Source organism: Syngnathus floridae, chromosome 12 (genome assembly GCF_059516105.1).
Source record: "Syngnathus floridae isolate MCC-2025c chromosome 12, RoL_Sflo_1.0, whole genome shotgun sequence".
NCBI classification, from domain to species: Eukaryota; Metazoa; Chordata; class Actinopteri; order Syngnathiformes; family Syngnathidae; genus Syngnathus; species Syngnathus floridae.
The window spans coordinates 9,245,955-9,268,072 of NC_142424.1; the positions used below are offsets into that span (position 1 = coordinate 9,245,955).

The window sequence follows — 22,118 nt, forward strand, 5'->3', positions numbered from 1 at the left end:
GTCCAAAACCAGTCACAAAGATACTCTCTGGCTGCCTTCAAACTTCATCCACCACCTGCTTCCCGTGGCTTCATCGTGACCCTGACAAGGGGGGCTAAATGGGTACTCAGTCTTGCCCAAGGACCTCCCATAGGCTAGCGGAGGGAAGGAGCGCCTTACACTTCCTTTGTCAAAGCAAGCTCTGACCCGCCACCCAAAAATCGTAATCAGTTGCTTTTATTTTGAAAAACAAGAGTGAAAACCACCATTTTTGTGACAGCAGTGATCAAGTAATATACTGCAATCAGTAATCAAAAATGCAATTACTGGATACAAATGTCCATGATATACAGTGAACTGTAGATGCAGTAACATAACGAAGAAACAACAACAATGAAATCGACATTTTTCTGACAGCAGTGATAAAGTAATATACTGCAATCAGTAATCAAAAATGCAATAACTGGATATACATTTCCATGATATACAGTGAATTGTAGCTACAGTAACATTCCGTAGAAAATGATGGATTATGGAAAATACGGGATTATCCTTCCAGGTAAAAACTCTCTACAGTGTTTAATTGCAGACAAAGAGCAGTAACAAAGCTCTTTTTTGATTCATTATTTGTAATCAATCTATAGAAGCTTTCTTTGACCGTAATAAAACAAAAAGCTGTCGAGTCTGGGCTCCCTTTTTAAAGGGTGATTAAGACTAGACAACACGACATGATTAAAAAACAAAACGAAGACTTTGGACTTTCATTCAAGCTTCAAAACTATTCTTGTCGCTCACATTCTTACGATTGCGCTCTTTGAAAGCACTGGAATCAATGTGTTTTGCTCTTTGAGGGAATGACCTTGTTTACGAAAAGGCAGTCAAAGTTGTCACGCGCGCAAAAAAGAATAGAAGGACAAACAGGCCCCAAATAGAGTCGAGTGTTAGTGAACATAGAACGCTTGTTCACATTTCATCTGGACACATCTAGTTGGCTAATAACAGCTAAGCTAAATGCTATACACTTGTGCAGAGGTGTTGTTATTACAATTTTGATACTGTTTATAATTATTGAGCAGAGTAGGGAGGGCATTAAATCTTCTTCTTCGATGACTTGCTTAGGGGGCGCCATTGTCAAATTTCTCCATGGGCATCGATTGGTCTTGAGCCATTGGGAACTGACACAGCGAGGCTGTCACCAAGGTGGACTCTCCTGTGCTACCTGTGGCTTCAATTAGGTAATTGGAAAGCGCACTGTGGGCATCTTGCACATGAAGCTGTCGACTTGGGCGCAAGACATTAGCTTCCATTTTCCAGTCTGAAAGAAAACAATCAGTTTCAGTGGACCGCATAGGTATTCTTCCAAATGCTCTTTTGGGCACCCACCTGCCGTAACAGAGCCATGCAGTGCTTGCCGAGGGCAACTCGCTGGTTGGGTTCTCCTGCGGCCCATGGGGTGAAGGTCACCTTGTGGCGGTCCAACCACACGAACATGCCGGGAAGCGCCAGGTCGTTCAGTCCGGTCCACATGTCGCTGGTTTCTACAGAGGATGGATGGGAACAGAGTTCTCATCCAGTTCTCAGGTATTGCAGTTATTCTACGGAGACTGTTAATTAACGTTTGGGATGCGGACCAAAGTTGGAGGCATTTTTCACCCACGCTTGCTCGACCTCGGTGCGGATGGACACCAGTTTGGCACCAAAACCACGGCAGACTTGTTGAGCATCAGCCCAGTCCCTTTCGTCGTCAAAAGGTTTGTAGCAGAATCCCGCAAACTCCTCCCAGTCAGGTGCCGAGCATCTGGGCTCTGCAGGCGAGACCCCGTGTGAGTTTTAGTGGTCATGACAGTTGGGGTGACATAAAGAAATGGTTTTTGAACTCACCCCCATCGGCAAACGTATAAGACACACCCAGTGGGTCGTCCAAACTGCAGATAGGAAAATGGGAATTAGCTGGTGGTTCCTAATGGGACTTTTTGTGAAAGCTGGCCACTCACTGTCTGGAGGTGATTCCGTTCCTCGTGGAGCCCAAGTGAACATGCTGCTTGGGAGCTCTCATCACAATGCAATCTCCTCCGATGTTATTCTGAATGACTCCAGCGTGAATGGCGGCGGCGCAAATGTGCGAGCTCTGCATTTACACAAACTTGCAGTCACATACAAGAACTCGACCAGTGGCTCAGGCACTCATGTACCTCAGAGTAGACCAATGTTCCAAAGACAACGTGTTTGGCACAGCCTGGTGGACAGTAGAACCTGCAGAAGGCACGCACACGTTGTGAAATTGACAACAGGCAGTCATCGTCATGAAACATTGTGTTGCGTGTGACTCACGTCATCGAATCGGTCAAGTGGAGGCTGTTGAACCGTCTGGCACAGGTCATCGCATCTGTCGGACACAAAACGAGATCATCGCATGTTTTGGGTTTGTTGTTTTCGGCAACCAAAGCGGTGGATTGTGTTGCTCACCGTCATGTGCGCATCCCAAGATGTCTAAGCGGAGGCCAAATTCTGGACAATTCTCCAGCGGCAGAATGCGGACATACTGAGCGAACGCGGGAGTCTCAAGCAGATGAATCCCACCACCGATGAACTAGAAACAGAATGTTTCCTTGTTTGTCGTGACAAGATTGGAGGATGAGGTTGCGGTCGACCTGATTAGCGCTGTGCTCACCTTCCCGTTTGGGTGTTTGGTCCACTTCCTCCTATCAACGCTCACCTTCATCTCAAGTTGGATGTCCCAGGAGCGGGTATTGTCGCTATCACACCCCTGGGTCACGATCGCCGTCACCTTTCTCTTGTAACTGAGGTTCACCTGGATCCAGCTGCCGACGGCTGGAGGGGACAAGACATTAGAACGCTCAGGAGACCACAGTGCCAAGCTGTCAATTATCTGCGTACGATCTTTTGACGGCTTCCAGCAGGACTCCCCGTTGAGGCGGGCTTTTTCTGGGGTGGCGTCTTCCATCGAGAAGGAGGCTTTGAAGAAAGAGTCTGCGAGGCTCCCGTCCGCGATGCCCAGACTGTCAAGACATACTGAGGACAGCCAAAAGTCATTTTCATTTGGAACGGATGCTTAAAGGCCAAATAAAATAAAAATCTGCCCATTGAAATTGACGCCAGGCAGTCATCGTCGTGAAACATTGTGTCAGGTGTGACTCACGTCATCAAATCGGTCAAGTGGAGGCTGTTGAACTGTTTGGCACAGGTCATCGCATCTGTCGCACATAAGGCGAGATCATCGCATTTTTTGGGCTTGTTGTTTTCGGCAAGCAAAGCGGTGGATTGTGTTGCTCACCGTCATGTGCGCATCCCAAGATGTCTAAGCGGAGGCCAAATTCTGGATGATTCTCCAGCGGCAGGATGCGGACGTACTGAGCGAACGCGGGCGTCTCAAGCAGATGAGTCCCACCGCCGATGAACTAGAAATAGAATGTGTCCTTGTTTGTTGTGACAAGTTTGGAGGATGAGGTTGCAGTCAACTCGATTGTCCCTGCACTCACCTTTCCGTCTGGGTGTTTTGTCCACTTCCTCTGATTAATACTCAGCTGCATCTCAAGTTGGATGTTCCAGGAGCCAGTAATAGCGCTATCACACCCCTGGGTCACGATCCCCGTCACCTTTCTCATGTAACCGAGGTTCACCTGGATCCAGCTGCCGATGGCTGGAGGGGACAAGACATTAGAACGCTCAGGAGACCACAGTGCCAAGCTGTCAATTATCTGCGTACGATCTTTTGACGGCTTCCAGCAGGACTCCCCGTTGAGGCGGGCTTTTTCTGGGGTGGCATCTTCCATTGAGGAGGCTTTGAAGAGAGAGTCTGCGAGGCTCCCGTCCGCGATGCCCAGACTGTCAAGACATACTGAGGACAGCCAAAAGTCATTTTCATTTGGAACGGATGCTTAAAGGCCAAATAAAATAAAAATCTGCCCATCTGTCCCCTCGTGGGACTCTGTTAGAAAAATTGTATATATATGTTATCATGCGTTCTCTAATGAGTACTTATTCATAATGTTACTGCTCAATATGATTGCTGCTTTGCCTTGCTTATTCTTATCTTGTGCAACAGAACAGAAGGATTACGGCTGAGTCAGGGGCGAGATGAGGGTTGTGTCAAACAAGATACTGCTGACATCTCAGCAGAAAAATGACATCCACCAGAACAGATCACATCAAACGATGCGTCATGAACCTTCTGATCTTCTTTAAAGAACATCACTTTCTCTTTTTAACTCTCGGAATATTGCTTAAACTGTTTTGCTGATAGAGCCATATCTGCACGCAACACTTTGTGCATTACTTTTTGTTTCTTTTCTTACGAGACGAAGCCCACAATCTTTTTCCCCTCACCCTCAGGGGCTAATTGTCTCACACTGTGGGTAGGGCGTTCCAAATAAAAAGAGTGAGAGTGTAAACAGATTTTTAGTGTAGTCAGATTGTAGAAAGCAATCTGTATCGCACTCCTCGCGAGAAAAATTTATATTCTGCCTCACTTGTTTTTGTCTGCTGATCCTTTTCTTTTATTCAGATATTCAGTTAGCACTTTGAACCTGACAGACTCCTTGCATTATTTCTTGGGATTGCAGAGCAGAAGATCACGAGACGCAAAGCCCACCTTTGTGTTCACAGCTATAGACCATCTCCAGATATTTGAAGGTGGCAGGGCAGGAATCGTCCTCCAAAAGTTCAATGTGGCATTTTTGGTGGCCGTTGCACATTTTCCTGTAGCGAGGGAGGATGCCTTCCACTGCGCAGTACTCTGCAAGTTACAACACACCGGTGAGTCTGAGTGGGCCTGATGAGCATTGATGCACCTGAATGAGTTCACCAAGACAAAGTCGAACCAAACTAGGTCGCTTCTGCCCGATGAACGTTTCTGAGTACAGACTCATTCTGGGATTTGAGCGGTTTGTAAGAATTGGTTCATTTTCATTATGTTCCGTAGCGTGCCAAAGTTCTTTGGAGATTTTCAGGAGGAGACTGAGAGAAACACGCTGAATGAGCTTACAGAGGTTGGCAGACAAATGACTTAATTGGAAGCATCAAAATGGTGGATTCTCAGGTCTTTACCGTCGTCGTATGAGTCGCTGTCCTCCGAGCAAACGTCGTCACTCCGGCGACCGTAAAAGGCGGACTGGATGCTGATGCGGCTTTGATTCTGACCCTCACCCTCACACACGAGGTCAGCGGAACGGTTATTGCAGACAAGGATCTCCTTAAAGCCTGCAAAAACATCGTCATGTCATTTTTCTCCCGCATCGGAAGCCACCGTGCAATGAGACTTACTGTCATGAGGCTTCAAAGGTTTTGAAGTGTTTCCTGCAAGACAAAAAAGCCAAAGACACGAGTCAGCACGTTGTGAGAATCCGCAGAGCATTGCCACATCATCCCTTTTTTCTTGCAGATGTAGCCTCTTTTCTTACGGCAATCGTCAAACTTTCAGCGGCCGTTTCTTGTGAGTAAGGAAAGACAGGATGCACCAGAGAGGTCACCGGGGTCATCTGGAAGGAGACGACAGATGCTCATTTCCATTCCTCCGCAACATTTCAGGCAAACATCGATTGGGTGTTTGACCCACCTCCGTCCATGAGCACGTAACCAAACGGGGACCTGTCAGTCCATTCGCTCCCGTCTTTCGTGATGTTGTTGTTGACGCCCAACCACAGAGAGGGAGCGCTCGGCAGAAAAGTGTACATTTACCATTTGAAGGTAAATGGTAAAGTGTGCAACAAGAGTTTGAAACATTCTCGTTGGTGCTCGGCTCGCTGACAGCTTCTTCCAGGGTGAGCAAAAATAGACCAACTGCTCAACATGCAGTCCCAAAGTATCGTAGATTCAAGTGTATTAAAAGTTGACCTCCTATCCAAATGCAGGTAACGTCTGGAGCTCTGCCCATGTTGGGGGAATTCAACAACCCTTCAGAGACCTGACGGATGGACAGCCTACCTTGAATGTCTGTTCATTTGAGTCGGCGATGCTGAGCAGGTCGCCTCCGCGGCGGAGGCAGTCGTCTCGCGCCTTCTGCCACGTCTTGGTGGGCCTGCGTTGGATCAGGTAGCAGAAGTCGGAGGAGGATCGGTCCAGCCACCAACCGCACTTTCCACTCCAGCCTGCAAGCGAGAGTCAAGTCACCTGAGGGCAAACCGGCAACAAGAGACCACATTTCAACTGCCAGGTGGGGCGCCCACCTGCCGACGGAGGAAGAAGAAACTCTTGGACCATGGCTGCAAGAAAGGAAGAGGGATGGTTATGAGAGACCATATAAAAGTGCAAAATGATTGGTCGTCATTTTCTGACCTTTTCTACAGATGAATGGCTGACTTTCGGTGCAGGGCCAATCCTCAAGTTGACCAGTCGGCGACAAGGCAGAGCAGCCACCACGCCCTTTCGGCCCGTTTGGCACCCACACAATGTTGCCCTGCCGACGACACGCCAGATGTGACTTTGGTGCGTTTGGGCTTGCTTCCCACCACATTTCCTCCAAAATGATGAGTCCTTTTTTCGTCCCACTGATCAATATTTTCTCAACCCTTTCCTACGGTATGACTTGAATTCATTTTACAATTTTCTTCCAGTTAAATCACAACTTGAGTTTCATACTCGAACTTATCCAGTCATTTTATTCTCAGAAATGTCTAACCTTGACCTCTGAAATTCTGCACTTTGATTTTTCACTTCATTCACTTTCATTCTCATAATTTCATAACTTTGTCCTTGTTAATGCTTCAGCTGATTAACACCTTCAATGTTTATCTCTTTTTGTAACATAGTGACCATTCTTGCCAAAGTCTAACTTTCATTGTTCTGTAAAATTTGGCTTCCGATATGACACCTTCATTCTGAGCAAATGACAACTTTTGTAGACTGCTCTAAACTTTTCCCTTACCGTAGGTGTTGCGTCGCTCCACTCAAAGTTGTCCTTGTTCTTCTTGAGTCCCACCCAAAATTGCACTCCTCCTGCATATGGCGCGTGAGCTTGAGGATATCAAAGAAGCAAGGAAATTTAGCACAAAAAGAGCATCGTGTCAGACATTGTGAAGCGCTCGGGGACGATGGCTGGCATCGGCAGTTTGTCTTGAAGCTCACCAGCCAAGAATTGGCCATCAACCAGTGAGCGGACGCGAGCCAGGTGACCACCGTTCCATTCTTCGCAGAACCTCTCGGCTGCCTCCCAAGTTCGCTTCATTCCCTCAAAGTGATAGCAAGAGTCCCCGTACAGGAAGTCGCCAGTGTCACAGGAGAAAGCTGAAGCCGCCAAGAAACACAGATTACAAAAGCACAACGGCAGGTGTGGAAAAGAAGCGTCAGTGCCACTCACTCTCCACTCGATTGTAGCCGAATCCGTAGTCTTTGTAGGAACACAGCCGTCCTAACGGGCAGGCTGCAGGGGGACGACCTGATTGCATTTTTTTTCTCCTTTCAGCGTCAACATCGCAACAGACGTGCGGACTTACCGTCGGGCGACCGCTCACACATGTACGCCAATGAGGATCCGCACGAGCCATGTCTCCATTTTCCAGGCTGACTGTCTACGTGCCCACCTTGGCGGACGTACGTGCAAGATTCATCGTTGGAGCTGTCGGGAAAAAGCGTGAGAAACGAGACACACATCCAAGAGACGGGCTACGTTGCTTTCTCCATTTTCTGATAAAAATTATACAAAGGTGCTTCATGGCATGCTCACCCAATTTAAAAAAGGGGTTCCAAAATCTCCCCGTGCGCAAAGAGGTGACCTTCCTACCTTCCGTCTTGACTCGAGGTCCAGTTAGCGTAGGTCGGCGTCACAGCAGTGTCGGACCAAGTTAGCCTCTTTTCTCCCGCTTTAAAAAACTGACACCAGACCTCGTTGCAGTCCTGCCAAAAACAATACTGGTTGTCACTCAAGTACCAGTAGGAAGCCCACTTGTGCTTCCGTCTCACCAGATTGGAGAGTCCGATCCAGAACGGCTTGTCGCCCATTTGCTCCTTCACAAACTTCTCCTCATCCTCCGAGGTGATGTAGACCAGGTCGCCCCCCTCCCAGACGCAGTCGTAACGAGCCCCCAGCCAACCGTTGGTGGTCTCCATCTTCCTGTAGCAGCTGGAGCCGAAGCCGTGCCACCCTTTGGTCATTTCACATGTCTGAATGCCTGAGGGAACATTTTGGGATTACTCTGACGTAATAACGCAATGGTTTTTGTCTTCTTTGCTAGAATAATAAGAATAAGTCATTCACCAGCCAAAAACTGTCCGTCAACCTGTGAATGCACGCTGGCCAACAGACCTCCCTCTTCCTTGCAGAAATCTTCAGCCGCTTGCCAAGTTCCATTCCTCCCCTCAAAATGGTAACAAGAGTCCTTGTACAGGAACTCGCCAGAGTCGCAGTAGGAAGCTGAAAGCCAAAAGAAACTAATTAGAAAACCACGACGACGCAGTTTGGGTGTGGAAAAGCAGCGTCACTGCCACTCAACTCTCAACTCGACTGTATCTGTGACCGAAGTCCTTGTAGGAACACGGCCATCCCTCCGGGCAGTCTGCAGAAATATGGCGTGGTTGCGCTTTTCTCATTTCAGCGTCAACATCACAACAGACGTGTAGACTTACCGTCGGGCGACCGCTTGCACATGTACGCCAATGAGGATCCGCACGACCCACGTCTCCACTTGCCGTCCTGATTGTATATGTGCACACCTTGGTTGACGTACGCGCAGGATTCATCGTTGGAGCTTTTGGGAAAAGTCGAGAGACACACATGTGACAAACAAACCAATTTGGAGTTCATTTTCCTCTTCCCCGATAAAAAGAAAACAAAAGCTTTTTTAAACCTCACCACATATTTACACATTTTTGGAAAGGGGTTCCAAAATCTCCCCATGCATCTTGCTTGACACAGGACACAAAGAGGTGTTCTCCTACCTTCCGCCTTGGCTTGAGGCCCAGTTAGCGTAGGTCGGGGTCACACCGGTGTCGGACCAAGTCAGCCCCTTTTCTCCCGCTTGAAAAAACTCACACCAGTCCTTGTCGCAGACCTGCCAAAAACAATACTGGTTGTCACGAGAGTACCAGTAGGAAGCCCACTTGCGCTTCCGCCTCACCACATTGGAGACTCCGATCCAAAACGGCTTGTTGCCCATTTGCTCCTTCACAAACTTCTCTTCATCCTCTGAAGTGATGGAGACAAGGTCGCCGCCCTCCCAGAGGCAGTCGTGACGAGCCCCCAGCCAACCGTTGGTTGTGCTCATTTTCTTGTAACAGTTTGAGCCGTGAGGACTCCATCCGTTGACTGTGTCATATGGTGCCTCATGATCGGTCGATCCTGATGAAACAGCAAAGTTGCCTTGGTCATTTTTCAACCTTTGGCGAAAACCAGAAATTCAGCAAACAGGCATGAAGCGCATTGCCAACTTTATCAGATCACCAAATGATTCCAGAGCGCGGCACCGCTGCTGCTCACTGCTCCCCTCTCCCCCAGGGGATGGATCAAAATCACACAGGGATGGGTTAAATGCCGAGGACAATTTTCACCACACCCAGATGTGTGTGTGACGACGATCATTGGGACTTTTGGGACTTTAACTTTATATCAGTTTTTGACAGATTAAGTCACCTGTATAGCTGACAATCCCCAACTGACAAGACATAGGTGGGCATTTAGGGCTATGAGCCTGAAAGAATATTGTCCCAAGAGCTAAACAAGGCAATTTTTTTCATGAGATATTTATCAACCAGTTTCAAGATGCTGAATAATTTCAAGCGCTGTTGTGCATGTCAAAGAACAAAGGAAATTTAGTGCGCAGTCAACATGGGTGGCATTTTTTAAGTCATGTGAGGGGCGGTGCAAACATCAACAAAAAAAGCTAAGTGGTTTTATCACTGTGTTTATCACTGTGAGGGGACTTTAGCGCCACCTTCATCTGTAGGCCGGGTGGAAGAGCTGGAGGCTAGTGAGGAGTTTCCGGGTTAACATAAATCTCGGCCTCCTGGTGCCGTGTTGTTTGGGATGAAAGTACAACATGCATCACCAAACATTCCACACACACCATGTTCCTTAGCATGTCCAACGCAATTCTATTTTGGAACGCCATTAACGACGTTGCCGCAAATTGTTCATGAACTGCGGCAAATTATTCAGCTGTATAATTACCCAGTCGTTGGACATTGTAATGAACGTAATTAATACGGTCTCCATTTTTATTGGGGGTGATCCATAGGAAGATACTTTCGAATCCCGAGGACACTTGATTAACGAGTTTATACTTATCTGGCACACCCCGGGGCACTCCTATAGTGTCAATATATGTTGGATCGTCGTCGCTCAACCACGGGGGCAAAACGTCTCTTTTGGCTCGCTTCAGGAGCCCCGCCAGTGGGAACTCCAGGTTTCAATTGAGATTCTGTATTTCAATGGGGACAACCACCACAGGCATTATCAACGACACGAGGGCACAGATACCTGATGCATTCTTCGGCAAGCGATCCTATAATTTGTCATCACCACACCACAACCAGATGTCACTGGTCTTCCTCTGCTCCTTCCATCACTGCTGGGTGAATTCTGGCATGTCCTGTTAAAGCTTGAAAACAAGTGAATTTGGAAAAAACTTTGTATATCACAATTACAAATTGAAACCTACTCACCCATTTCTATTTTACCACTCCCCCATTTGACACATTCACCCAATGTGTCATTACGTATCAAAAGGAACCTGCAAAGCGTCCCCCCTCATCACCACACTCATTGTAGCCAGGCCCGCGGAACCTCTAGTTACCATCTGGGCCCCGGGACCATCCCCCAAGTCCTTGAAACTTGACTGTCCACCACACACACTCGGCAACACAAACAAAAATCATCGCACTCCTGTCAGTGAGCTTATAGCCCGGCTGACAGCGGACATTTGTACACACAAAAACAGACATCAAGTATCAAAATAAAAACAGTCATAAAATGAATCCTGGCGCCCGCGGATCATGTCCTGAAAACCACGTCATCAACAAGTTCATCATAAAACCAAAAGGGCAAGGGTTAACATATTCTTGTAAATCCAACACAAACTTTCCACGAATGCAATCGACAACCTGCAAGAAGGAAAACAAGCAAGCAAGTTACGCAAGCAACGCGCAATCCTCAAGTCAAGTCAAGTCAAGTTTATTTGTATAGCCCTAAATCACAAACAGTCTCAAAGGGCTTCACATAGCCAAAAATTGACAATTATTCTCAAAGCATCCCCTGATCATAAGCTCCCAAAAGGGCAAGGAAAAACTCAAAAAACCCCTGCCAGGGGAAAATGAGAAACCTTGAGAAGGGACCACAGATGGAAGGATCCCCCTTTCAGGATCACCAGGTTATAATGGATGCAGAGAGATGCAATCCTCTCCTTGGCTGGTGGCTGATGCTGCAAAAAAAAATCAAGTCACACAGAAAAACAAAGCAGAGCGTGCTATTGTCGCAAACACGTTCAAGCGTCAAACAATTGGTCACTGTCCACCTAGTCCGTCGCCCCGTCGGGTGAGCTCAAAGTCGTCACACGTCAAATCGTCCAAAGTCTTGCTGTTCGATACTAGTTCTGTCTTGTCTGACCATATCACTGAAATGGGCCTTCTCCATCACACCGTTTTGTTGTCGATGGTGCCCCTGATTGATCATTGAGCCATGGTTCCGGTCAGAACTCATCACTTACCAGTTCCAGACCCTCCAGTCTGTACCACCCCTTCAGGTGAGAAGAATTTTCTCCTCAATTGCAAACACATCACCCCAACTTCAGACCTCTCTGGCCAATCATACTGCGCACACACAGTCATAGATGATCACATGCGCATGCACCCATCCACACACTCGCAGACACACACATTTGTCTCTGTCACTCAGCTCTCCTCCCACACTAAGCAAAGTTAGTATGTTAATGTGCAGGCAAACATTGACTCCTAATAGTAACTCTTCACATTTGGACATACTTGTCAACATGACCTCTTGTAAAATCTCCAATTCAATTTTCCATAAACACGCCCATCAGATTCATCGCAAATTGTCATATATGTCTATCTGAGGGGGGGGGGGAAACGACTGTGGGACCCGCGTGTCAGGGGAGCCTCCATAACCTCAGATTGCTCCTACAAACTCGATCCCTATTAATTATCCTAATTAAATTCAATAAAGATGGGTCCGACTATTCCCTCTGGATTTTTACGTCATCATTTGGCTCTCCCCCTTTTTCCTGTTGTCTAGCTCAAATATGTTTCTCAGTCTGCTTCTCTTTATTGCCCCTCTTGGTGAGTCTCACTCCCCCCTTTTTCTCTTCCTAAAAATCCTGCCTGTCACACCATCCAGCACCTCTCCCTGCTTCCTTAAATCGTCACCTATTTCCACTCCTTTCATTTACTCCCTTGCGCGGTCTGCCCCCCTCTGCAAAGCTGCAGCTCCACACAGGGAGCGCCAAGCCCTCTCCCTAGAATGGGCAGTTTTTAATGTAATTTACGTCATTGCTGTCCAGATCTTCTATCCTCAATCTCCCTTGCTGTCAATCCCTGTTAAAATGCCAAAATGCCCCTGTTCCTCTTGACTGAATCCACTTTAGTCCAAATGTCCTATTCTAAAAATGTATCTAACTCGACTTCTACTTCTTAAGCCTGACGAGCCAAAATATCAGATCTCGCTCTTGTTTCTTACCGTTTTAGCCTATTTGTTTTATCCAAATCTGTTCAATCTCTGACTATGATGCTTTTCTCTGTAGCTCTACGCATTATTCAATTTTTTATCAAATCTCCTCAGTTCTGTCAAACTCAGTGCACAATGAAGCTCCTGTCCACCTTGACCCAAGCTCTACCCAGTTTGGTAACGCCACAGCAAGGAGTGTGATTTGGCCGTCGGACACTTCTTTTGCAGCACCTCACACTCTCAAGTTGGTGTTCTTTTGTGGTTGCTTCAGAGCCAACCCATCCATCACTCTCGAATGAGTCCATTGTTCAAATGAGTCCATTTTCATCTTTGTGAGTTCCTCCGCTTCTCACTGTCTTTTCTCGTCCCCGAGGATGTTGACTTTCCTCCGGGGTATACTTGCCCCCTCCAAGCACAACAACAGTCTTTCTTTGTCCTTGCCAAAGGTCAAAGGTGCCTCAAAGCCAGGCACCGTTTTGTAGTCTCGGGATCGAGTTTCAGGGATCCTGGCACTGAGAGTGACAGACTGGGACATCAAACTTGTAAGACTATTTCCAAATGTAGCTGCTGCTATCAATTCACTTGTAACGTTTGTTTACCAAATGTCAAATTCTCCTAGTATCAGCGATCTCATCTTTATATTGTAAGTCCTGCAACTCATCCTATTTCCGAGCTACGTTTAGTCTATAGTTCCAATTTAATGCGACAGTACATTGTGTCTTCAGTATCATTATTCAAAACTAACTCATCGAGGTCTGCGTTCGACATCTTGCCCTGATCTATGTCTTGACCTCTCAAACGTTATTACCTGTCATGCTTGCTCAAAAATGTGCCTTAGAATATGGTGCTGTGAATTTCCAATTTCCCCGATCAAATTGGATCCCGCTTCTCAGTTCTTCTTTCTCATGCTCTTGTTAGCCTGCAATTGTCCAAATCAAAAATGTTATTTTCTTATAACTGTCTTTCTTTTGAACCTCTAAATCGCTCGTGTTGCTAACCTAACCTAACCTAACCTTAAAGGGCTACAGACACCGGTATATGTATAAATCGGTTTTAGGTAGCTTATGGGCTTATAAATATAAATTGACGCTCGAAACAACGAAAAGGAAGCTGTTGCTCTGAAAAATATAATTTAAATTTGCCGCACAGACGAGTTTGACTGCACCGAGCCGCCAGCCGGAAGTGACGTCTCATGACGTCTCAAGTTGTACGCGTTTAGCTTCAGTGAATGTAAACAAAAAGAGAAGATGGGCCAGCGCGGAGACGTCGGGCCAGGTTTGCGGCCAACCCAGCTCGCCTAGCCGTGCCTTCCATTATCCTGGCGTACGTTCGTTCGCGGGACGACAAGATGGGTTGAGTTCGCCTGATAGGAACCACGAACCGGACTTTGCGTGCCTGCTGTGTGCTCGTGTTCACAGTGGCCTGGTTGACTGTCATCTTTCCGGACTCTGCTGTGCATCGGGAGCGGCTAGCGTGCTATCGCTCTTATTGTTCATCTTGTTTTATTTTTCCTGTGTTGTTTACTTGTATGTGCGCTGTGAACTCCGTCTTGTCTTTCCGGACTCTGCTGTGCATCGGGAGCGGCTAGCGGGCTATCACTCTTATTGTTCATCTTCTTGTTTTATTTTTCCTGTGTTGTTTACTTGTATGTGCATTGTGAACGCTGTCTTGTCACCCTGGGATAGTGAGAAACGTAATTTCGATCTCTTTGTGTGTCTTGACATGCGGAGGAATTGACAATAAAGGAGACTTTGACTTTGAGACTTTGACTTTGAAAAGTATGTCGCAGCGTGACGGGAGGGGCACAATTCAGAAAACGTGCTCAGCTCGTCGAAAAAATGCGATTTAAGAAATAAAATTAAAAATGCGCCTAAAACCTAAACCAAACGCTGCAGATGTTCATTTCTTCATTCGCAGTGGTCAACTCGGCACTCTACTCTTTTTACTATGCTAACCTAACCACAGTGACGGGAGAGGCACAATTCAGAAAACGTGCTCAGCTCGTCGAGAAAATGCGATTTAAGCAATAAAATTAAAACTGCTTATAAAACCTAAACCAAACGTTGCAGGTGGTCATGTCTTCATGTGCCGAGATCAACTCGGCACTCTAAAGCCCCCAAGAGCACTTTTTACTTTTTACTATGCCAACCTAACCAGAGTGACGGGAGGGGCACAATTCAGAAAATGTGCTCAGCTCAGCCCAAGTGAACTGCTAGATTCATCATATTCTGCGTCAAGAGGTTTCTGAATCGGATAAAATGATGCTAATATTGCCGCTAGAAACGGAGCTGTCGCTATCATCTGCCATGTTGTTTGGGTTTGTTGACATCCAGATGTACAACTTGTGACGCCACAGTAATGGCGCCGCCGGTTTGGCTTCGTGCGGGACCCGATCGATAAACTGGCATTTCATTTCAGCTTTATTCTTAGTAATCGGTGTCCATTTTTAATTTCCAATGCGGCAAATGTGTTCACTTTATACATTCTATCAAATTCCGTTCTAATTGAATAAAAAAAAGGGATGTCTCTAGCACTTTAAAGAAAGGACAAACAGATTACTCCCAATAGCTCCTCATTATTTACGAGTTAGCCCCCCTTTCTTGAACATTCTCTGATCCATGCCGTCTTCCTCCTCACACGCCTGCACCCACACAGGGTGTGCACATAAACGCACACACCGAGAGCACACACAACCGCTCAATCTCACTGCTTCAAACATTCACTGAGAAACTCACACTGTCCCTGCCCCGCCCGGGCCATAGCACCCCCCGTGCGAGGGGGACGCGGCATCAATGTTGACCGGTTACAGGCTGGCCATTTCCTGCAACAATCATGATGCCGGCCCACCGCCCGCACGAGCATAGCACAGGCCCACGCGCACAGCCCAGACCCGCGACTACGCGCGAGTGCAGGCACGCTCATCAGTCTCAACCTCTCAAAGGGCAGGCCAACTTTGCTGTTGCGCCCTTCATCATGTTCACATTCGACATCTTTCAATGTCTTCTACACAACATTTGTTGTCTCTTATTCTCATCCTATCAAGCCACCGTTCTAGTAACTTTCTGTCACACGCCTTATTTTCTCTACTGCCACACCTTGCTCATCTTAGTTTCTCTAACCAACTTAAACACACCATTGTCCACTTCTCATTTTCCCTATTATCGCTCAAAAGCCTCCTAAACATTCTCCATTACTGATTTCTTCCATAGAACACACATCTCACTCACACACACTCATATACACACCCACTCATGAGGATCCTCTGCGCGCACACACACTCTCCCCCCAATTTGGCTCATTTTGGATATTTTAGCGGTCTGATCTCTCACAGGAGGAACTGTTACCACTGGATATTTTTTGAGGAGGCCTCACTTCCCCTCGGGGATCTCTAAAAAACCCCAGCTATTTGAATACGATCGTCACTGCACCCTTGTCCGCCACGACGAAGCACTCGGTCCCTGACCTATCCTTAGTACGCGTAAGTCCCTGACTTTACCGTACACGTTACACACGTAAGTTCCAAACTTATTCACCGTATGTATCTTAACTTCATGCACACCTTATTTGATCTGAACGACAGTCTCCTCTTAAATTTCCTCTTTCAATTTGCAGCATTTCGACTTATAGTAACAGGTATTCTGCTTACCTTATCGGTGATGAGCTCAGAGTTGAGGAGACGTCGTACCAGCTCAACGTTGTGCGCTTATTCCAAACAGTTCGCCGACCGAGAGACAGTGTCCCTGACTCTGTCCGGTGTCTTGGCTAAAGACCACGAGTTGTCAATTACCCTTCTCTTGACATCACGTCGGGGTCACCAAGAAATTGTTAGGTTACGGATTTTAGTTATTGATCTGACTCCAAATTGCGATCAACTCTTAACACACAAATTGCTATGTCCTAATCCACACACTGGTGCACCTAACAATTTTGCGAGTTCGTTCTGTCAAAGAGAAGACCAGTCGATCAATCAGACCAAATTTACCAATTGTTTATTCCTGACAAAGCGCACGAATACAGGCCTGGGTCCCAGGTCCCTCACACTAAAACTCGTGCGTTTTTGTGACCACCAAAAGACGACACATTCTTCCGGGTTGCCCAGTTTTAAAGAAACACAATATGAATATTAAAGCATGCAAAATATTGTGAGATGATTGGTCGATGGCCATCTCCTCCCCATGTCGGTGTTATCGCTGAGGTCAGGTGGTTGGATTTCCCCGCGAAGCCCGACCACATAGACGTGCTGTTGTTCTCGTTTCTCACCAACCTTGAGGTGTTCTCGTCCGGTACTCCCTGTCTGGACCTATTCCACAACACTTCAAAGAAAACAAGTTCATGCAGTTCGCCTGCACATTCTTTGCCACCCACCAATCCACACGGGCACTCCAATACTAGATATTATATTAATATGATTATAAGTTTAACACAACCTTAAAAATATGTTTGCAAACTGCCGAAAGCACATTTCCCTTTATTGGTAACGAGTTACTTTTATTCAGTAATACAATTAATCACTCGACCTCGTTGGCGGGGTTCTCCCGCCACCAGCCGCAATTTGCACTCTTGCCTGCAAGCGAGACTTGAGTCACTTGAGAGCAAGCAAAATTCTGCATGTGGGCTGCAGGCTGGGACGCCCACCTGATGCTGATGCTGACGCCGGAAGAAGCAGAAGAGAAGCTTTGGCCTTGCCTGCAAGGATGCGAGAGGGGTCAAATATGAGAGAGCAATGAGAAGACAAAGGGCAAATGAGAGGTTGTGACTTTATGACCTTTTTGACAGATGGATGGACGAAGTTCAGTATTTAAATATAATATATAAATTGGTGGTCTCAATTTCTCCACTATAATTCAATTTTGTGCAGTCTAAAGAATATTTATGAAGATAGCCTGGGAGATCATACTGCGGACGACAGTGGACATGACTTGAGCGTGTTTGGTGTTGCAGTAGCTCGGATGGCTTCCCACCACATTCCTTCAAAGTCACTTGATTGATTCAAACCGCTCAAATTTATTTTCACAAACGCTTTCTCACAACAAGAATTGTTGCGATGTTCCAACCCCCTTCCAACTTTCTGATTGAAACTTTTCAATAAAAAATGTCTCCCCGAAAATGAATGGTGCACTTTGATTCTACAAATCACGTCATTGTTTTTTCTTTGTAAATTACAATGGTCATCCTCATAAATCTAAGACATTTTTTCACTTGTAACATGACTCAATACAAGTCAAAGTCAAATCTATTTGACAGAAACACCATTCTTGTCAGATTTTTCCTTCTATTTCAATCAACTCTATTCTACTAAAATGACACTTTTAACTCTTGCCTTCTAACATGACAGCTTCATTGGGGCAAAGTGACAACTTTTTAGACCTCCCTTGCACACATTGCTACTTACTGTAGATGATCCGTCGCGCCACTCAAATTTGCCATTGTTCTTCTTGAGTCCCAGCCAAGAATAAAAATGAGATGTGCTGCCTCCTCGACCGTGAGCTTGAGGAGAACGGAACAAGCACTTGTGAAACGTTGCAGGATGATAACTGGCATCGTCAGTTTGTTTAAGCGCTCACCAGTCAAGAATAGGCCGTCAACCTTTGAGTGGACGCTGGCCAAGAGACCTCCCTCTTCCTTGCACAAATCTTCAGCCTTTTGCCAGGTTTTAAGTCTCCCCTCGAAATGATAACAAGAGTCCTTGTACAGGAACTCGCCAGAGTCGCAGTAGGAAGCTGAAAGCCAAATGAAACTAATTAGAAAACCACGAGATGGCGCTGGTGTCAAAAGGAGTGTCGCTGCCACTCACTTGTCGCAGACCTGCCGAAACCAATCCCGTTGTCAATGGCGTACCAAAAGCTCGCCAACAGTATGCTTCATCGAAAGGATTTGATGTTAAATATCCCTTGTAGATTGGGGTCAAACGTTTTGTACTTGAAAAAACAAAACTCGTATGTACTTGAAAAAATAAAACTTAAATCTGAAAATAAACGAGCTGATCTTAAAACTAGAAAAATAAAACAATGTCGTAAAACAAAGCACTTGTTTGAAAGTGTTTTTGAGTTCGCCTTGGTAATATTTTGGAATAAAGTATTTATTTTCAGGTTTCACCGCAATTTATTTTCATGATTTGAGATCTTTTTTCCAGTTGCATGTATTCAGATTCGCAATTATTTTCAGGTTCAACTCTTGTTTATTCAGATTGGGATCTTTTTTATTCAGGTTTAAATCTTTTTGAGTTGTAATCCCAAATCTGGCGTGTGGCGAGGTGCTCGCTGAGCGGGGCGTGGAATCACAAATGACAGCTTAAGTGGAAGGCTTAATTGGAACCACTGCCCAGGGACAGCGCTCTCAGGGAACGTAGGAACTAAAACAAATGGAATTTGACACCTCAATACGGGCATAGTCATGACGTTGGCAGCCTTAGAATTGATGCCCGTGACAAATCTATATTGAAATACCCAGTTCTGAGTGACAGTCCTGAGCACCAACAGAGATTTAAGGGCAAAGTTCAAAACGTTTGACCCCAGGCTACCTCCATACAACAGCCGCTTGCGCTTCCATCTCACCAGATTGTTGAGTCCGATCCAGAACGGCTTGTCCCCCATTTGCTCCTTCACAAACTTTTCCTCCTCCTCAGAGGTGATGGAGACCAGGTAGCCGCCCTCCCAGAGGCAGTCATGACGAGCTCCCAGCCAACCGTTGGTTGTGTCTATCTTCTTGTAGCATTTGGAGCCATGAGAATTCCATCCGTCGTCTGTGTCACATGGCTAATGACGGGTTACACCTGATGAACCATAAAATTTGCCATGGTCATTTTTCAACTCTTGGTGAAAACCAGAAATTCAGCAAACAAGCAAGAATGCACGCCACCTAACTGTGTCACCTGCATGACTGACAATCCACAATTGACAAGACTTACAAAAGACTTGGGAATTTAGGGCTATTGGCCTGAAAAAATGGAGTCACAAAAAATCAACAAGGCACATTTTTTCAGAGGATAACCAGTTTCAATATGCTGAATTATTTCAAAAACTGAACGGAGGAGATTCAGTCCACTTCTGTCGTTCTGCCACTCGGAGAAAGAAGTTTTTTTTTTTTTATTACTCAAGTTCTGCCCACACGATGGCACTACAGGTCAACAAAGTCCACATCCCCCCCCCCCCCCCCCCCACCACACATGCAGACTCTGGAGCGCGAGTATTTCCATTTGCCTCACACTTGACACACGTTTCAAAGTATTTTCCCTTTTTTTTTTTAATTGGAATGAGACAAATTCAATCTGCAGTTGCGAATATCAAAGCCAACAGTGGTCTCGCTATGTGAAACATGTGCATGTGCACATCGCTATACGTGAGCGTATACGCAAAAAACAAAACAAAAAAAAAACTTGATGTTTTTGTGGATTTTGTTTGAAGGGATGGACAAAAAAAGTGTAAGGTTAAAATCAAAGTGGATCATATGATATTCTTTGCTGTAATCGTTTCAGTTGGATCAATATTGCACGTCCTATTAGATATAATAGCCAGGACAATCAAGGGCATCTCCGTCATCCATTTTTTCATTGATTTTCATATTATGTATTACTTGTGCCCTCTCTGCATCCATTACAACCTGGTGATCCTGAAAGGGGGATCCTTCCATCTGTGGTCCCTTCTCAAGGTTTCTCATTTTCCCCTGGTCGTTTTTTTGTTGTTGAGTTTTTCCTTGCCCTTTTGGGAGCTTAAGATCAGGGGATGCTTTGAGAATAATTGTCAATTTTTGTCTATGTGAAGCCCTTTGAGACTGTGATTTGGGGCTATACAAATAAACTTGACTTGACTTGACTTGACTTCATATAAAACATTGTTTGGTGGTAAAGAGAGATTTGATCACTTGTACTTCTCCTCACAATGATGTACGACTTTAATGTAGAACGGACACCTTCATTACTATTAAGTACAAAATTTACTACTTGCTTATTTTCACTACAGTGCATGTGAGGAGAAAAATAGGGCCTCTGCCTTTCAAGAAAAGTGATACTCTGTATACACTGGATACAATGTCCCATTGTGTCTCGCAATCAATGTCAGCTTGTTAAAAAGGTATAACATAAAAAGACAGTTTGCACTCACATGACTCAAGGAAAAACGTTGACCCACAAGGTTTACGTGCACAAGAACAACATTTATGTGACGTCCAGAACATCCGATCTTTAAACAACTCCATTTGGGTCAAAAATTTGACCAAATTTGGGTTACAAATCAGTAACCGTTTGGCGCAGAACAATCCATTTTTATACAAAACTCAAAAAATGCCAAAACATCCCATAGTAAATTTCACCCAGCTTCCTGAGCCGGTCCAATTTTTAACCCAGCAGCGGATCCGCACTGCAATCCGAACCAAATGCCTCCTTCCAAAGTTATAATAAGAGTACAACAATCGCAAAGTTGGACATTTTCTTTTATGTACTCACCGGCTGCGCAGCTGTACATCATCCATACGACGCAAGACAGGTGGACCAGCGCCAGGCGCGTGGCCAGCGGGGCCATCATGGTGACGGAAGGCCACCAGAGAGGCTATTGAACGCAGAAATCACGATGTGGTGCACACACTCGCTCCGCTCAAAACAGGTGACGGCCGCCGAACGGGCGCTTGCTCCGGTGCTGCTCCTGCTGCTCCTGCTGGTCCTGCTGCTCCTGCTGCTCCTGCTGCTCCTGCTGCTCCTGCTGCTGCTCCTGCTGCTGCTCGGCCCCCGCTCACGTGACTCACGCGCCTTAGGGAGAGCGCGTTCCCGCGGAGACGCTCTTTACGTGTGCACGTCTTTGGCAGTGGTAACGCGATATTATTTTGGCCACCTTCGCTCAGACTTTTGACACCACTTTGATTTGATTCGGTATGGGTAACAGTTGAATTAAGCAGAAAAGAGGGACAACCTTTGTGCATGGTCACTTAAACCTACGTTTCAAAGTGAAGCCAAGTAATGCCATCCATTTTCTTAACCGCTTAGTCCCCACGGGGGTCGCGGGCGTGCTGGAGCCTATCCCGGCCGTCATCGGGGAGTAGGCGGGGGAAACCCTGAACTGGTTGCCAGCCAATCGCAGGGCACACAGAGACAGACAACCAATCGCACTCACACTCACACCTAGGGACAATTTGGAGTCTTCAATCGGCCTACCAAGCATGTTTTTGGAGTGCCCGGAGAAAACCCACGCGAGCCCGAGGAGAACATGCAAATTCCACACAGGGAGGGCCGGAGGTGGAATCGAACCCGCACCTTCCTAACTGTGAGGCAGACGTGCTACCCAGTGCGCCACCGAGCCGCCTGCCAAGTAATGTGTAAAAGTAATTTTTACTCGACATCCGTCGAAGCAGATTCAGCTCATGACAACGTTGGCTGACGGAAAGAGCAAAAACATTGGGTCACTAAATCAGCTGACATTTTATGATCAATTGTGTCCGAGCAGCAATGAGCAGGTTGACATGTCACCTTTTGGGCTAGGGAGCCAAATGCAGGCAAGCAGGTCTATTCCATAGAAGGAATGTC

General features: G+C 46.3%; 3 protein-coding genes across 9 annotated transcripts; all 3 read right to left on the reverse strand.

Moving 5' to 3' along the window:
* Window positions 1-200: 200 nt before the first annotated feature.
* On the reverse strand, window positions 201-3,362 carry LOC148389992 (brevican core protein-like). Of its 2 annotated transcripts, none has more exons than XM_088392165.1 (12): window positions 3,275-3,362; window positions 3,140-3,194; window positions 2,878-3,012; window positions 2,651-2,811; window positions 2,446-2,569; window positions 2,311-2,365; window positions 2,172-2,232; window positions 1,974-2,107; window positions 1,861-1,904; window positions 1,637-1,784; window positions 1,363-1,517; window positions 201-1,294 (listed from the first exon to the last, which is right to left on the reverse strand). In XM_088392165.1, the coding sequence occupies exons 3-12, from the start codon at window positions 2,942-2,944 to the stop codon at window positions 1,095-1,097; spliced, it is 1,149 nt and encodes a 382-aa protein (XP_088248291.1). In that variant the 5' UTR covers window positions 2,945-3,012; window positions 3,140-3,194; window positions 3,275-3,362; the 3' UTR covers window positions 201-1,094. The 2 variants fall into 2 exon arrangements, with proteins under 2 accessions (XP_088248291.1, XP_088248293.1); XM_088392167.1 differs by having other exon boundaries at window positions 1,611-1,784.
* On the reverse strand, window positions 3,136-5,564 carry LOC148389993 (lactadherin-like). The gene is made up of 8 exons (XM_088392603.1): window positions 5,555-5,564; window positions 5,263-5,295; window positions 5,047-5,199; window positions 4,592-4,735; window positions 3,707-3,838; window positions 3,480-3,640; window positions 3,275-3,398; window positions 3,136-3,194 (listed from the first exon to the last, which is right to left on the reverse strand). The coding sequence occupies exons 1-8, from the start codon at window positions 5,562-5,564 to the stop codon at window positions 3,136-3,138; spliced, it is 816 nt and encodes a 271-aa protein (XP_088248729.1).
* On the reverse strand, window positions 5,085-21,569 carry LOC148389994 (macrophage mannose receptor 1-like). Of its 6 annotated transcripts, none has more exons than XM_088392164.1 (25): window positions 21,048-21,569; window positions 19,162-19,379; window positions 18,402-18,466; window positions 18,172-18,327; window positions 18,000-18,094; window positions 17,243-17,293; window positions 10,409-16,920; window positions 9,051-9,271; window positions 8,872-8,984; window positions 8,560-8,681; window positions 8,427-8,489; window positions 8,240-8,347; window positions 7,897-8,105; window positions 7,718-7,830; window positions 7,431-7,552; window positions 7,295-7,357; window positions 7,063-7,221; window positions 6,863-6,951; window positions 6,274-6,394; window positions 6,165-6,200; window positions 5,923-6,086; window positions 5,555-5,652; window positions 5,400-5,477; window positions 5,263-5,295; window positions 5,085-5,199 (listed from the first exon to the last, which is right to left on the reverse strand). In XM_088392164.1, the coding sequence occupies exons 8-22, from the start codon at window positions 9,195-9,197 to the stop codon at window positions 5,590-5,592; spliced, it is 1,692 nt and encodes a 563-aa protein (XP_088248290.1). In that variant the 5' UTR covers window positions 9,198-9,271; window positions 10,409-16,920; window positions 17,243-17,293; window positions 18,000-18,094; window positions 18,172-18,327; window positions 18,402-18,466; window positions 19,162-19,379; window positions 21,048-21,569; the 3' UTR covers window positions 5,085-5,199; window positions 5,263-5,295; window positions 5,400-5,477; window positions 5,555-5,589. The 6 variants fall into 6 exon arrangements, with proteins under 6 accessions (XP_088248290.1, XP_088248285.1, XP_088248287.1 ...); XM_088392159.1 differs by having other exon boundaries at window positions 8,192-8,347; XM_088392161.1 differs by having other exon boundaries at window positions 8,192-8,347; window positions 10,409-17,171.
* Window positions 21,570-22,118: the final 549 nt, after the last annotated feature.

Coding starts and splice junctions, on each gene's coding strand:
- LOC148389994 (XM_088392163.1), bottom strand. CDS start 9,197: ATGAGCACAACCAACGGTTGGCTGGGGGCTCGTCACGACTGCCTCTGG. Junction 7,222..7,294: donor CGGCTACAATCGAGTGGAGA/GTGAGTGGCACT, acceptor TGGCGGCTTCAG/CTTTCTCCTGTGACACTGGC. Junction 6,952..7,062: donor TGATGGCCAATTCTTGGCTG/GTGAGCTTCAAG, acceptor GATATCCTCAAG/CTCACGCGCCATATGCAGGA.
- LOC148389993 (XM_088392603.1), bottom strand. Junction 3,839..4,591: donor CTATAGCTGTGAACACAAAG/GTGGGCTTTGCG, acceptor GGCTGTCCTCAG/TATGTCTTGACAGTCTGGGC. Junction 3,399..3,479: donor CAAAACACCCAGACGGAAAG/GTGAGTGCAGGG, acceptor TTCTATTTCTAG/TTCATCGGCGGTGGGACTCA.
- LOC148389992 (XM_088392165.1), bottom strand. CDS start 2,944: ATGGAAGACGCCACCCCAGAAAAAGCCCGCCTCAACGGGGAGTCCTGC. Junction 2,366..2,445: donor CTTGGGATGCGCACATGACG/GTGAGCAACACA, acceptor TGTGTCCGACAG/ATGCGATGACCTGTGCCAGA. Junction 1,905..1,973: donor AACGGAATCACCTCCAGACA/GTGAGTGGCCAG, acceptor TCCTATCTGCAG/TTTGGACGACCCACTGGGTG.